Source organism: Elgaria multicarinata, chromosome 9, assembly GCF_023053635.1.
Source record: "Elgaria multicarinata webbii isolate HBS135686 ecotype San Diego chromosome 9, rElgMul1.1.pri, whole genome shotgun sequence".
Lineage (NCBI taxonomy): Eukaryota > Metazoa > Chordata > Lepidosauria > Squamata > Anguidae > Elgaria > Elgaria multicarinata.
This window is the reverse complement of record NC_086179.1, coordinates 21,295,932-21,311,772: the sequence shown is the minus strand read 5'-3', so window position 1 is coordinate 21,311,772 and position 15,841 is coordinate 21,295,932. Positions and strand designations below refer to the sequence as shown.

At 44.8% G+C, this 15,841-nt stretch overlaps 1 protein-coding gene across 1 annotated transcript in view; it reads right to left on the bottom strand.

The window, feature by feature from the left end:
- Positions 1 to 14,945, bottom strand: part of SLC6A13 (solute carrier family 6 member 13) — a 70,200-nt gene extending 55,255 nt beyond the window's left edge. The window contains exons 1-2 of the mRNA XM_063134429.1: positions 14,885 to 14,945; positions 6,498 to 6,778 (exon numbers count right to left, since the gene is read on the bottom strand). Of these exons, the coding sequence (XP_062990499.1) occupies positions 6,498 to 6,708 (211 nt within the window). The 5' untranslated portion in view covers positions 6,709 to 6,778; positions 14,885 to 14,945. The remainder of the gene's footprint in view (positions 1 to 6,497; positions 6,779 to 14,884) is intronic.
- Between the last annotated feature and the right edge of the window lie 896 nt (positions 14,946 to 15,841).

The window sequence follows — 15,841 nt, the reverse complement described above, 5'->3', positions numbered from 1 at the left end:
TTTTTTTATGTCGAAATAGAATTATGGGCCCTTGTTCTAGAAAATGTGGCTATTTAGTCCTGAGGTAGCAGGGGGGAAATTCACATGCAGCCATCATTTATCCACCTACACATTGTTCCCAGGTTCCCCAGGAAGTGTTTCTGTTGTGAGGAAAAATGTTGTTTACTAGCAAGCCTGCCCCTAACAGTTTTTGCTTTTGGGAAAAAAAAACTAATATTCTTGCCCTAACATAATTTCCTTTGTAGAGAATAGTTTCACTCATGACATGAGCACTAATGGGATAGTACCTGTGACATCGCTGTCATGTTGGCACCACTGGAGACTTTTTTAATGTAAACATTCTGACTTCATGAGGAGGCTGTTCCAATTGTGCTGTGGAAGGAAGAGCTAAGTTTTGCCTCCCCATTGGACATTTTTTCCCTTTCTTTTTAATTAAGGAGAAATGAGATACCTAGCTGCACATTACAACTTCAAGTTGTACAAGTCCTTTTACAACTTCATTGGCTGCCAGTCCAGATCCGGGCCCGATTCAAAGTGCTGGTACTAACATACAAAGCCCTAAACGGTTTGGGGCCAGGTTATTTGAAGGAACGCCTCCTCCCATATGTACCTGCCCGAACATTAAGATCATCCACAGGGGTCCTTCTCCGTGAGCCCCTGCCAAAGGAAGTGAGGCAGGTGGCTACTAGGAGGAGGGCTTTCTCTGTTGTGGCACCCCGGCTGTGGAACGAGCTCCCCAGAGAGGTCCGTCTGGCTCCTACACTGTATTCTTTTCGTCGCCAGCTGAAGACCTTTTTATTCTCTCAGTATTTTAACACCGAAATTTAAACTTTGCTGTTTTAATTCTCTATTTTAATCCTATATCAGTTTCTGCTGTGTGGTTTTATTCTGGTTGTGCTTTTTATATTGCATTTTGTATTTGGGTTTTTAGATTGTTGGATGTTTTATTATGTTCTTAATGGTTTTAATTTTTGTGAACCACCCAGAGAGCTTCAGCTATTGGGCGGTATAAAAATGTAATAAATAAATAAATGGGAATGTCTCATGTGGCACCAAAACCCATCACCAGGTTGTCCCTTGCCTACCAAGACTGTCTATACCTGCCAAGCCTCCAAGATCATCCTCAGAGGCCCTTCTCTAGGTGCCCCCACCAAATGAAATGAAGCAGGTGGCTACGAAAGAGAGTCTTTTCAATTGTGGCACCCCAGTCATGGAATCCCCTCCCCAAAGAGCCTTTATTGTGATCTTTTCGGTGCTTTTCCCCTTTTAGTTTTTATTATTATTATTATTATTATTATTATTATTATTATTATTATTATTATTATTATTACCTTAATGTGTTTTTAGACCTTTGCACTGCTGCTGGCTTTCATCTTGGTTCCTTCTTTGGTTTTATTTATTTTTAAACGTACGTTTTTTATATATTTCGTTTTCCTATGTTATTGTGAAGACCTTTTTATTTTTCCAAGCATTTTAAGTTCTTCAGTTTTTGTTGTTTTAAATCTCTTGTTATATTTTTAGATCTTGTTGCTGGCTTTTACTCTGGTTTTGTATAGACCTTTTATGCTTGTAAAAGTTTTAAAGTATGTTATATGTTTATAGTATTTTATCCTACTCACATGAGGAGAGGACATGAGCTCTCACACAAACTCCACCCCCAATGTTCCTGTCCCCTCAGTCTGACCTTCTTGGGTTGAGCAGGGTAGTCCGAAGGGAGCATAACACTCATGTTTCATGGAAGCTCCTACCTCTGTTCAAGCAAATACTTCAGACCTTTCCCTTCAAGGTGGAAAATTAGGGACATTGCATGTGCGTCCCTGTCTCTAACCCACTTTAGTTCTCATGTGAACAGAGTTCCCCTCATCCCACCAAAAACCAAGCAAGAACAATGACATCTTGGCAAGCTTTCCCCCTTTCTTTCCTTATCTAGGATCACTTTAGGGCAACAAAAATTATCAAGGGGCTTGGAGCAACTCCCCGATGAGGGAAGGTTACAACTGCTGGGATTGTTTAGCTTGGGGAAAAGGAGGGTAAAGGGAGACATGATAAAGGTGGGCAAAATCATGCATGCTGTAGGGAGACATTTTTCTCCCTCTCTCAAAATACTAGAACCCCGGGGACATCTCATGAAGCTGATTAGTGGCAGATTCAGGACAGATAAAAGGAAGTACTTCTTCTCGCAGCACATAATTAAACTATGGAATTCTCTATCATAAGATGCAGTGATGGCCATCAATTTGGACGGCTTTAAAAGCGGGGTGGATAAATTCCTGGAAGAGAAGGCTATCAATGGCTACTAGTCCTGATAGCTATGTGCTACCTCCAGTAACAGAGGCAGTAGTCTATGTACACCAGTTGCTGGGGAACATGGATGTGAGGGTGCTATTGCACTCACATCCTCCTCGTGGGCTCGTGGTCAACAGCTGAGCTGGCCACTGTGTGAACAGAATGCTGGACTAGGTGGACCCTTCGTCTGATCCAACGTTGCTCTTCTTATGTTCATTCACTATGTGAGGTAACATTATCTGAGGGAAGAGGTAATACTGCCCTCACTGCAAAAGATGGGTGAAAAACAACAACAACCTGCCAGTATGAGAGGACAACTTAGCTCCTCCCCTCACACAAGGATCCATTCCTACTAATGATTAGATTGGTCTGGCTACTTTCTTTTCATGAGAAGACCAAGACAGACAAAGGGGTCAGCCAGTGCTTCAAAGTCATTCAGTCTTCTTTGCCTATTGAGATAAGCATGTTTGGGATGGGGGTTATATCTGAGATTCTTTTTTAAAAAAAATATTTTTATTGAACATCTGAGATTCTAAGCAATTACAGCCAGATAGTTCCCTCATAAGCAGCCATAACATGTAACCAAGCTCTTTGTCCCCCATCCCCCAATGTGACAGCGATACTGGCCTAACTTTCAGAGCTGCTGTTAAGAGTACTAACGTAGTGGCCCTGTTCGGATAACATGTTAAGCCATGGTCGTTAAGCATTTTGAGCTAAACATTATGGCTTACCATGTCATGTGAACCATTCCTAACCATGGTGGCTACATAATCAAAGTTTAAACACACTCACTAACCATTTGCTACAAAAGCCAGCCTAACCTTGGCTTAGCGTGCCGTCTGTACAAATGTCCTGTAGCACCTTAAATTAAACAAATCTATTATGGTGCAAGATTTCATGGACAAGAATCCACTTCGTCAGATGCGTGCAGGGTAATCCTCAGTTTGCATGCGCACACACACAGGTGTAGAGTAGCCGGAGTGGTAGACAGTGGGGTGAAATGACCTTGGAATGCAAGAAGTACAGGATGAGACTATTCAAATTCTGCAAAATACGTACAGTGCCCATCACTACAGCTGTAATATGTGGTATAGAATAGGGTAAGCCAGGTGTCCTAGTTTACAGAGGACAATCCTTTATTTTGGAGAGTCCTCTATTTGAAGGTGTCCTCTGTTTGACAGGCTGCAGCTCTGGTTTAAAGTCACAATAAGAACCATCAGAAGGGGAGTTCAGGGGCCTTAAAGTCATCCATCTGCAGTTAAAGCCTGGATAGCAGAAGACTGAGCAGGCACTGGTCGCTTAGGGCACAATCCTACACAAGTTTAAACAAAAAATAGGCCTACAGCTGCCCCAGCCATGATAGCTGGCTGGGGCATGCTGGGAGTTGTAGAGCTTTTTTCTGTCTAGCTATGCATAGTCATTCTTATCCACTATGGTGAGATGTCTTCTATTTTTATTTAAGTTGGAGTTATTATTTCTAAATTTGCACCTACACATATAAATGTGAATACAGACAACATATGACATGTTATACAAATTGGTGCCCTCTTTAGTACTCTTTAGTTCATTCATCGTAGATTTGCTTTGTTAATTAAACACCTGTAGTGGGATAGCAAGCCATTGTCTTCATTCAAGCCCGGAGCAACAGAATTGAATTCCTTGATGAGCTGCAATTCAGTTGTTTCACACTAGAGATAATACAGGTGAAGCACTTTAAACACTTGGTGCACTATACAAATGCTAAGTGTTTTTATTTATCCTAACAACTAATAGTATTCCCAGTCGGCAAAATTCATAACAGAGAAACCTTTCAAAATGTATTTTTCCAACTTGAGGGATTTTCTCCCTTTCCTCCCCAATAAAAGTTACATACTGTATCAGATTCATGTCACCTAACTCTCTTGCATTTGCATTTAAGGGGGTGGGACATGAATAACGTATTTAAAACATGCTAGTTCTACAAGAAGGAAGCTAAATTTCTCAGATTTCATCACATGGCACCAATACGCCCTTTCATCTTACACACTGGTTTCCTACTGCCACAGCATATTCCAATATTTCTCAATGGCTGCAGGTTTAAACAAGGGGCAATTGGGAATAAAACACCTTAAAATAAGGGACAACCAACAAAACCTGCTTTTAGAAAAAAAATTAAGCTATACATTATGGAAACCAGTAGGCCAAGGGAATGGTCTGTAGGCACATAATTTTGCTCTACTACTGAAGCTAAAGGCCAAAACTATTGACCATGCTCTTTCCTAGCAAAGTGATGGGAGGGGAGCACTGATCTGGATCAAAACTATGATGAATAGGGAGGAGGAAGTTAACTGTTCTCCCAGTTGAACCCCGCTCCCAGACGTGGGAAGCTGAACCAAATTGCAAGAGCATGTGCAAATTTAAAGAGCATGTGCCACAGCCCTGGTCTGGCTCAGACAGCCCTCTCAGTGGCTTTTGCTAAAGGCACCACCAGCTAAGCATACCTTTTAAAGTTTGTGCTTAATGTGACATGTAGCTTGGCCCTGAGTGCATCTTCTTGAAGAATCACAGAATAGTAGAGTCTATAAGGCCATCGAGTCCAACCCCCTGCTCAGTGCAAGACAGCCATATAACCAACCTGGGCTGGCTTCAGGGTTCAGGGCGTAAGTGTGCCCTTCATGGCTGTGTCCTATATCAAAGCCCCCACCCCATCCCGTGCCAAGGCCTACCAGGCAGCGATGATGGCAGACAAATAGAAGCCACTGTTTCAAATGTCTCATAATTATCCAGAAAAACACTACATTGGACGTGCTGGGGCATTGTGGGAAATTTAAATGGTGGCTCACAGCTGCACACCACCTGCCACAGCAGGCTCAGAGTAGGCACCAGTGTCAGCTAGCATGGCCAGGTATCCTACTTTACAGAGCACACTCCTCTATTTGATGGACTGTCTATCCAAAGCTGGTTTAAACTCAAAGAACCATAACAAAAAAAAAACCATCTGGGGCCTTGAAGCTGCCCATCAACTGCACCTGGACAGCAGACTGAGCAGGCACATAGGTCACCTAGTCAGTCATCTTCATTATAGTGAGAAGTATTGCATTTCTAGTTAAATTATAATGATTTCTAAATTTGCATCAATATATAAAATTAGCACATGCAAATCTCATGCAAATTGGAGTCTTCTTTTTTGGTGATGCGTCCGTGGCCACTCTAGTACTAGCAGGCCCAGTTGGGGCCCTGGCAGTTATAAAACTGCAAACAGCTGTGAGTGGTGGTGGTATCTGATTTTGGTCATAGCACCACTAGTGGAAACTGTTTAACCATCACCATGTTCCCAGTCTTAAAACTGTTCTCCTTTCCATCTCCCATTGCTTCAAACCAAAATCAGAGACCTCTATAGTTGCATTGACATTTTTGTTTTGCGCCATGTGTGATGCGATCCTTCAATCGGAGGATGGCCCACCTCCTTGTATTGGTTCTCGGGGGCAAATGCTGCAAGCAACTAGCTGTATGTTAATTCCTTCCAGCACACTAGGGTCATTGCAAGGTAATGAGGAGAGAGCCTTGAGCAAGGCTGGGAAGAACTCAGGGAGGGGGTAGCCAGGTTGGCATCTTCTCCAGCCCCATGTTTTCCCTCTTCCGGGGTGGCATCAAGTAACCCGACACTGAGGAGAGACTGCGGGGTTTCTAGGCAGCCATCCAGGTCCCAGAGTTGCTTCCACCCTCTTCCTGGTGGAAGGTGACCAAATCACTGGCCGCCTCCCACCAAGCTCTATCCCCAAGTTGACCCCAGAGCTTCTGCACATAGCAGAAGCACCATATTGATGGCACTCCATTTGAAAAAGTCAGGGCAAATCCATGACTTTTTCAAATCAAAGCTGCACTTGCATCATCTAACCGACGCGGTGCAGATCCACAGCCACCATGGGGCTTTCCCCTGTGTTTAGACAGCCCCCAGGTCATCTTGCTCAAGTCCCCCTCGCCTCTCTCTGTCTCACCCTAACCTGGGTGGGAGGGCTGTTATGAGGATAAACGGTATGAACATTGTGAGGTGCTTTGTATGCTGAAAAAAGAGCCGCCGATAGGTACACCTTTGCTGCCAAGGGTATAACATTGCAGAGCGCAAGGCTGAGTGCTTGAGTGCTCCTCGAATCGGGGTGTGTGGGGGAGAGATTTGTCACTGAGAAGTTGGATGCATGGATGTAATTTGCTAGAACAAGAGCCGCACTTACCGCCACCGTTCTTGTAACAGAGATAAGGGAATCGCCAGACGTTCCCTAAACCAATGATTTCCCCTGCCACGGACAGCACATATTCTAGCTTGTTGTTCCAGTGGTCTCGTTCTAACGTTTCCTTCGCTGCTTCTTTTTTCTTCTTCTTTTCCCCAGTGGGCTGCACAGGTAGTTCTCCATTGATAGCTGCCCCGGGGACTCTGTAATCCATTCCACCTTCAAAAGATCAGGGCCGCCTTTCTCCCCTCCACTGTAGTTGCTCACAACAATCAAAATTCAAGCTGGAACAGAAGTGAGAGACAAACTCAGGGACACTCTCAAAGGTTCACACCACAGATGCCTTGCTTACAACAGCAGGAGATGTTGATGTTCCTTGTGCACAAGCTGTACCCATAGACTTTACTGAGGTAGGAGGTATTTACTTTGGATTAGAAGAACACTGACAGCTTAATTTTTTAAGAGAGTCATTGCAAAATGTTCTGGTTTCTCACAGAGCATCCTTTCAGCCAGCATTCACGGATATTTTGTACACCACCAGGTATTTTGTTTATTTACTTCCCCCTTTTCATTTTAACTTATTTCACTTGTAAAAACAATTCTGTGAAAATGCTGCAACCCTGTTTACTTTTCTGAAAGTGAGCCCAGAACATGTATCCATTGTACATGATGAAGATACACACTCTGGCTGCCACTGATAGCCTGTCTTCTTCCACTGGCCTCAGTCCTAGAAGTCATCAAAAGGATGCTGCAACTGGAAGGCACTCTATGGAAGGAAAGAGGCATTCGGGCTGAGGGAGACATTGGATTAAGTCCTGGATAAGGAGCAATAAGTCGTTAACACTGGCTGTGTTCAGAAGACACCTTTAACCACAGTGAATAAGGCTTTTTGCCATAGGGCCTTGCTAGACGAGGCCTTAGCGCGCCTTGAGACCCGGTTTCCCTGCTGTGCGTCCAGATGACGCACAGGGGAATCCGGGCCCAGGCCGCACTGAGGCCTCCTCCAACACGCCATAAGCAAAGTCGCCTCAGGCCGGAGCTGCGAAACGTCTAGGAAGGTGCGCGGCTTTTTGCGGCTACTCGCTTACTCGCGAGTAGCCACAAAAAGCCGCAGACCTGGCACAGCGCTCATACAAGCGCTGTGCCCATCGGCCCGGGAGGGGGGGAAAGAGAGGGGCAGGGGGAAGGATGGCAAGGGGGGATGGCAAGGGGGGAGGGCGGGGGAGAGAGCGCTGTGTGCCGCCGCCTGAGCAAGCAGGCGAGCGGCGCTTGCCCGGGCAATGCCGCCCCATGCCAGGCCTTGCCTGGGCAAGTGCCGCTCGCCTGCTTGCTCAGGCGGCGGCACGCAGCGCTCTCTCACCCGCCCTCCCCCCTTGCCATCCCCCCTTGCCATCCTTCCCCCCCCCCGTTTAAAAAAAAGGACTTACCAGTCCGCAGTCTTCGGGCCGCACGCGGCCCCTTTAAACTAAAAAAAAAAAATGGCGGACGCTGCAGGGATCCGACATCCCTGCGCGTCCGGCATCTGGAAGCTACTGCGGTGCGCGCTAACGTCAGCGCACTGCCGCCCCGCCTCCCTTCTGGGATAAGCCGGCACGTCTAGCAAAGCCCTTAGTCAGCGTGGTTAAAGCTGTGGTTTAAGGTGTCTTCTGAACACGGCCACTGAGAATGTTCCTAGTGTGTCAGGGACCAGATCTACACCAAGCAGGATGTAACACTTTGAAAGCAGTTTGAAAACGGTAAACAGAAATGTGCCCTGGGCCCCAACAGTTGTTAAAGCACTTTAATACCATTATAAAGCACTAGTGTAGATCCTGCCCTGGATGCATGACGCAGGAGATTACCCCATGTGAGAATTAAGCGTGCAACTTGGGTCAGAGGTAGGTTGTCAAAGCAGTTTGTTGGGTTTTTGAAGATTCCCATTACTGGGCTAATTATCAGCGGTGCTTTCGTTTGGATAGATTTAAATATCTATGTAGAGGTTTCGGCTTTTTAAGAAATTAGTTAATCATTATTGATGTTGACATTAGGTTTCCAATTTGTTTTTGCTGACACCATTGAGCTGGACCATAAGGAAAGTTGAGCGAAGGAAGATAGATGCTTTTGAACTGTGGTGTTGGAGGAAAGTTCTGAGAGTGCCTTGGACTGCAAGAAGATCAAACCAGTCCATACTCCAGGAAATAAAGCCAGACTGCTCACTTGAGGGAATGGTATTAAAGGCAAAACTGAAGTACTCTGGCCACATAATGAGAAGACAGGATACCCTGGAGAAGAGGCTGATGCTAGGGAAAGTGGAAGGCAAAAGGAAGAGGGGCCGACCAAGGGCAAGATGGATGGATGATATTCTGGAGGTGACAGACTTGACCTTGGGGGAGCTAGGGCTGGCGACAGCCGACAGAAAGCTCTGGCGTGGGCTGGTCCATGAAGTCACGAAGAGTTGGAAGCGACTGAACGAATAAACAACAAAATTAACATTTCAATGTATTGCTATCATTTACTTCGCAGAATGTGAGTTGCCTTGAACATGGCCATCTTTGTGGAAAGACCACATATAAATTACAATCCAATCTAACCTAAGTCTAAAATTGAATGCCTGTTTGCAGCCATTACACACACACACACACACACACACACACACACACACACAATATCTGCAGGGTAACACACGATGCAAAGAGGAAATTCAACCTTAGTTCCTAGGCTGTTGGGCTGATTCAAAGTAGCTTTGTTGCCCACAAGTACCGTGCAGACTTATGCAAGACTAGTTCAGGCAGAATAGGAATGTGGATATGTATTCAGACATCCATCTAAACACACATCCCCACACAGCTTAGTTGGCTAGCTGTTGTGCTCCAGCTAGTCAACTAAACTCAACAGGATTGGGATGAGGTAGGGCAATTCCCAGTTGGAAATATGTTCCCATTTCCTATCCAAATCACCTCCTTGCAAACAAAAAAACCACCCAAGGATAATGTGTGTTTTGCGGGGATGAAAATGTTCATGAAATGCGCCCCCCACTTTTAGATTCACCACTACACCAGCATTATTATGGCCACCATATCATGGTGGCCATAATAAATGGGCAGCAGCACCTAAGGAAAGGGACCCACCTCATTTCTGAAAATTTGCTGCAGAGATGACTACAAATGGGGAGTTAATGTTTAACCAAAACACTTTCCAAATCCCATTTTACAGAGTAATTCAGCTCACGTTGGGTGGTTTGTAACATCATCTCTTTCATAGCAGTTACAGAATCCATAGTGAAAAGGAGCAAGTATTCTTATCTGCCTTCCTGCACCTGATTAGCAGTTGTTGCCAACTGATATCTCAAGATGATGATGATGATTTATTTGTATCCCGCATTTTGCCCAGCTTAAGTGGTATGAAAGGGCACAATGCAAAATGAAGGCCTTTTAATTCTTGACAGAAGAACTGTAAGCATGTGCATAATTGTCCCATTGAAAGTAATGGGACTTTAAAGGGCTTAACTCTGGCTGGACTGTGCCTGGGGGAGGGGGGCGGATTGCAGGCCAAAGCTGCGATCCTATTGCCATTTAACTGGGAATAAGCACCATTAAACATAACATGACTTACTTCTGAGTAGATATATTTAAGATTGCATTGAAAACAGGGAGGGATAAGATTCCCCATACCCATAGGCTTCTGCAATGGCAAGGAGCTAACTCAATTAACCAAGATTCCTCAGCTTAGAATACAATAGCAAAATAATATAAATATTAATATTGATGGTATCAGTGAGGTTATTCCAGAATTAGCAGCTTGTAAATTCTACCCTTAAGGTTAAAGCACTAAAACCTCGACATGACCTGCAGCTTGATCTGAAGCCCCTTTTCTCCTTTTAATTCAGTTGTCAGTCCCATTGAGTGCACCGGGACTTATTTCTAAGTAAATGTGCACAGGATTGCAACTTTGGCCTGCAATGCTGCACACGAGTCAAGGCAGTTTAGTTCTATTGACATCAATAGAATTTTAAGCACGTCCATTTGCAGGACTGTAGCCAAACGTAAACTTTTTGGCTGTAACTGCTTCCAGGTTTCAAACCCACCCACCCCATTTTATTCAACAAACCTGTACCTTCCATAGCTCTGTAACAGGATTTACATACACTGCTTTCAGAGATTGGATTCACATCACCAGTCATGCTCCAAAGCACATTCACCCCACTCCTCCCTCAACCTAACCCTCAAAATCTGCACTTCTTTTAGACATTGCTGGTTTAAGTTCCAAGGCAGCTGCGCTAGTTGCACTGCAGGGATCTGTCACATTCAATTGCTCCTGCCCAGCAGCCAGCCAGCCAGTACACATGTTTTTGGACCCATGGCTTCCAAATGTGATCCTGGGACTCTTGGATTTCCTTGGGTGATTTCTCACCGAGAAAATCAGTCGTGAGAGACAACATGCCCATCACCATCCCCACTCTTGCCTTTCAGCCCAGCCACGCTAAAGATGTAAGGTATGTTCTGGATCAGAAGTTCTCAAATTGTTGTCCACGGACCACTGGTGAACTGCATAATGGTCAAGAATATCTGTTCTCGGCTGCACACTTGACTGTTCTGAGTCAAGTATAACTGTTCTCAGCCCTACGCCTGATTTATTTGTTTTTATGTCAGAGATCAAGGCTGTTTGGGCCACGACTGGATTATCAGACAGGTTCAGAAGGTCTAGGGGGGCGTGATTTTCACAGAAGACCACACCAATGTCAGATTAAAGGGGTCCTTCTCAGCAGCCTGACCTAAGGCCGGAGCTTTTCATAATGCAGCACTGGTTTTGACAATGATGCTGGCACTGAAGATTTTTTTAATAAATGAGTTAGGTATATGGTTTCATTTGTAGAACAAAGTTTATTAAGGGGGCCATTAAGACACCAAATAATTTTCAAGTTGTCTTCAGAAAACCAGACGTTTGTGGGTCGCTGTTCTACAGGACATTCTCAGTTCCAGCTGGGCAACAGCTAGACCCAACAGGCCTGGTCTGTCCCCCATATAAACTGAGCGGGCATCCTAGAATGTGCCCCAGAACCCCCTGCAAGCAGCCGGGGCTCCATGGCAGACATGCAGTGTTTCCTTGGCAGGCAAGTCATCATGAAAAGAGCATCAGAAAGATTTTGGGGGGGGGGCAGAAATACTGCACACTGTTGCCTTAGATCAGTCTTCCCCATCCTAGTACCTTCCAGATGTTGATAGAGGTGTACAAAATTATGCATGGTATGAAGAATGTGGATAGGGAGACATTTTTCCCCCTCTCTCAAAATACTAGAACCCAATGGGGTCATCCCGTGAAGCTGATTGGTGGGAGATCCAGGACAAATAAAAGGAAGTACTTCTTCACACAGCGCACAGTTAAATTATGGAACTCACTACCACAAGATGTAGTGATGGCCACCAATTTGAATGGCTTTGAAAGGGGGTTGGATAAATTCCTGGAGGTGAAGGCTATCAATGGCTACTAGCCCTGATGGTTGTCTATCTCCAATATTTGAGACAGTAAGCCTGTGTGCACCAGTTGCTGGGGAACATGGGTAGGAGGGTGCTGTTGCACCACATTCTCGTGTTGGTCCCTGGCTGATGGTTGGTTGGCCACTGTGTGAACAGAGTGCTGGACTAGATGGACCCTCGGTCTGATCCAGCATGGGACTTCTTATGCTCTTATGATTGGCTCCCGTCAGCCATGACCAATGGTCAGGAAGGATGGAAGTTGTGGTCCAAAACATCTGGGGGGGGGGAAAGTTGGTGAAGGCTCTCTTAAATGTATTGACCATGAGCCTGACATTGAAAGAAACATGTCAACCCTAAGAAACTTGTCCATGGCAGAGAGCATCACATGTACACTGTAGCATCAAGACCCCTCTCTCATGGAATTATTAGCGTGGTTTATTGGCATTTATTTAAGGGCTTAGATTGAAAACAAATCGCCAAAGGTCTGGCAGACAAGGATATCATTTGCATTAAATCAAAAGGAAGCAGAAGGCAAATGGGATTATTCTCAGCACCAGGAAGCAAGGCTACTGGAATTGTTTTTGCTACAGAAAAAAGCAGAGTATCTATGCCACGCAAAAGAGACAGACAATCTGGGTTTCTTTGTGTGCTGAAGCTTCTACCTTTGCTCCCCCCACAACTTTATTTGGGATGGGGGAGTGGGGTAGAGAAATAAAACACTTATGTGGATTTTTGTACAAGCCAGAATGTATGGGCTTTATATGGACTGATTAGACTGCAGGATCAATTAATGTGGGTTATGATCAATTGCCTAGCAAGTGGTTGGAAGTTTTCAGGCTGCAGGCTGGGCTGGATCAAGTGGTCCAATATGGTGGCAGAGGTGGGATGGGATAGTCCGCCCGGCCAATCTCCTGCTCTGAGAGAGCCCACTGAATAAGAGATTGCGTAGGCAACATCTCCAGAGTGGCCACCTGTCCAATCGCTTGCTTTGAGACAGTCCTCACAGCAAGAGATTGGGCAGGCAGGCAAAACAGGCAGCCTTTCCACAGTGCCCAATCTCACATTCCAAGCCCTCTCCCAAAGCGAGAGGATGAGGTGGGCAGCCTCTCCAGACAGCCTGGGCCTCCTGGTTTCTGGCTTTGGGAGCAGACTCAGTGCGAGCGATTGAGGGGGGAGCTGCTCCTCCTCCAAGGATCCCCACTTGTTTGCTGCTCTCCCACTGTGGGATTTGTCGCAGCAGGGAAAGGAGGGCAGTGTGGCAGCAGTGCCCACAGGGACTATCCCAGCGGTTGGGGGCACGATTCACTGCCCCTCATGCCCAAGCAGGGGATTCACCTTGCCTCATGGGGGGGAGGAACTGGCGCTGGTACAAAGTTCAAAATAAGGCACAATTCTGCAATTGGGAAAACTACTAGTGCAATCAGACATTTCTGCATGCTTATTTTTAATCAAGTGCTGAAAGGCTGTTCTGAAAATTGTGAAAGGCTGAAGAGCATAAAGGATGGCGATTGGATGTAAGAAATCTTTAGAGGAAGAGACTAGTAAAAACTAGCCAAGCCCAGCAGATCACTCATTGAAACCTTATGGCTTCAGCTAGTAGCTATGGCCAATCATATTATGATTTCTGAAATTTCACCACACACTGATCTTGTGTAGAGATAACACTAACCCTTCATTTATTTAACTCATGGTCTATTGCCCTACCCAGGGTTTGTATAGAAGATGATCAAACAGATTGCGGTTTGTTTTCTCAGTCCCTGGGTGGGTTTTGTCCCTCTTCCTTTGTCCACTCCATCCCTGTATCCCAACTGCTTTTGTGGTGCTGTAGTACAGGCATGCAGAGTGGCTGTTATGATTTTGCCACTACCTCCATAGCCTACAAAACAGTCAATGAACAACCCATGGCTCTGGATTCACATGTAATGACAACCCAGAATTCAAAACCCAACAAACCATGGGTTCTCTTTCTGGGTTGTCTGTGGCTAACAAACCATGCTTTGCTTGTGTAGTTGGGTTCACACAATAGTACAACCCAAAATTGAACAACACCTGCATTACATAAACCATGGGTTAGCATTGTGTCACTGAATTATTAAGTTTCCTCTACATCAGAAATGGGTCTTTTTCCAAAGCGTTGCCCCTTTATTAAGCATAGCACCTGAGAGACTGCAACTGGGAGAGGAGAGAGCAGGATTTGACAAATGAAGGAGCCGGTGAGAATACACCTGTTTTATTCGTTTAAGGGATATGGTCAGCCAAACGTTGCATGCAATCTTTTGAGACATTTTAATACATCAAAACTTTTCCAATCTGGTTGTCATACTTCAGGGTCTATAGTTACATCAGACACAAAGAATGTGTTCTTTCTATGATGAAAATGTTTCATTAAATGCTGGCAAAACTAGAGGATGTTCCCTAGATAATGCAATGCCATATTGGCTCTCTTCCCCACACCGCCATGCAAGTATCTTTAAAAATGCACGTTGGTCTAGTTTGCGCCCATGCAGGTGACATGCCTAACTATAAGCCACTTCTCTACATGTTGAAAAGGATCTTTTGGATCGACTCTATATGCTTCAGGGGAATATTTGATGTTGGTATGACTCATACGGAGAGCATCAACCATTGGTCAGTCGCTGATTGTGCCCCCACCCTGTCAAACTCAAGTCCTCTGATTCATTCATTCTCTCAATCAAATCGCCAATCTCTTTCTAAAGAAAACCAAGCACTCTGTCTTCGGACCTTGAACTCAAATACACAGTCAGAAGGAGCAAGAAGAAAACATATTTTAAAAAATAGGAGGGGGAGTAATGGAGAGAGATGCACAAAGATACATTTCCAAATGAAAATTGTTAAGCAATACACACACACCGGTCACCTTATGTTTACAATATAGCTGAAAGCAGCAGAGGAGAAAATACAAAACTAAGTTGTTACCTTAAGAAATGAGCTGTCAGGATCTCGCTGACTGAGGAAACGTGAAAGCAATAGTAAAAAGGTGCTGGCTATTTAAAGCATGGAAGAAAAAACCTATTCTGCAATGGTGTAATTCTAGACTTTGCCCAACCCACATTCCTTCCTCCACCCCCCAGGGCTGTACAATAAACTACACATGACTTCTGATGCTCCTTGCTGAAGGAGTTCTCTCCCACTGCCCCTTACAACTTCCCCCCTTCCTTTAGCCATCTGCGTAGAAATACACGCAAATGCCAAATTCTCCCTTCACTGTTTGTGTGCACATTTGACAGTGCCCAATTTCTCTTTGGTTTCAGCTTTACTAGCTCCTCAGCCATGAACCTTGGGAAGTATATTCCAGTGTTACTGATGGGGAATTATTAATGATATTAAGAGAGCTAAGAGAGAAATTAGGCTGCTCCTGCTCCTCAAACTTAGAGTCATCTAACAACACTGATGTTCACACATTTATCTGTTGAGTCCACCTAAGCGTTGTATTGGAGCAAAGGAGAAGTCATGTCTTACTGTGGTCACTCAACAACAACAAAAATGAAAGTACAGCCTGTGCAGCAACGGAGAACCATCAAAAGGAAAGCTACTTGCTGCTGGTATTTTAATGCCCTGTGTTTTGGAGAATATTCTGACTTTTCTTCTAAACTTTTGTACGTGGTTGCATCAACTAGCTATATGGACTTTATGTGCAGAGACTGCCTCCAGGAAAAAGAAAGAGCTCAACACACACAGGACGTTGCATCCAAATAATATTTTATATCTACTGTATAACCAAAGATTGTTTCTCCTTCCTTTTATCAGAACAATCATGATAGATTTCAACCTTCCAATATGATGATGATTCTCTTTCAGTAACCAGTGGGGTGCTGCAACAAATTATTGCGGAGTATCGTCTGCTCCTGAAGGGAGTGCTCCTGTTCAAAGCAG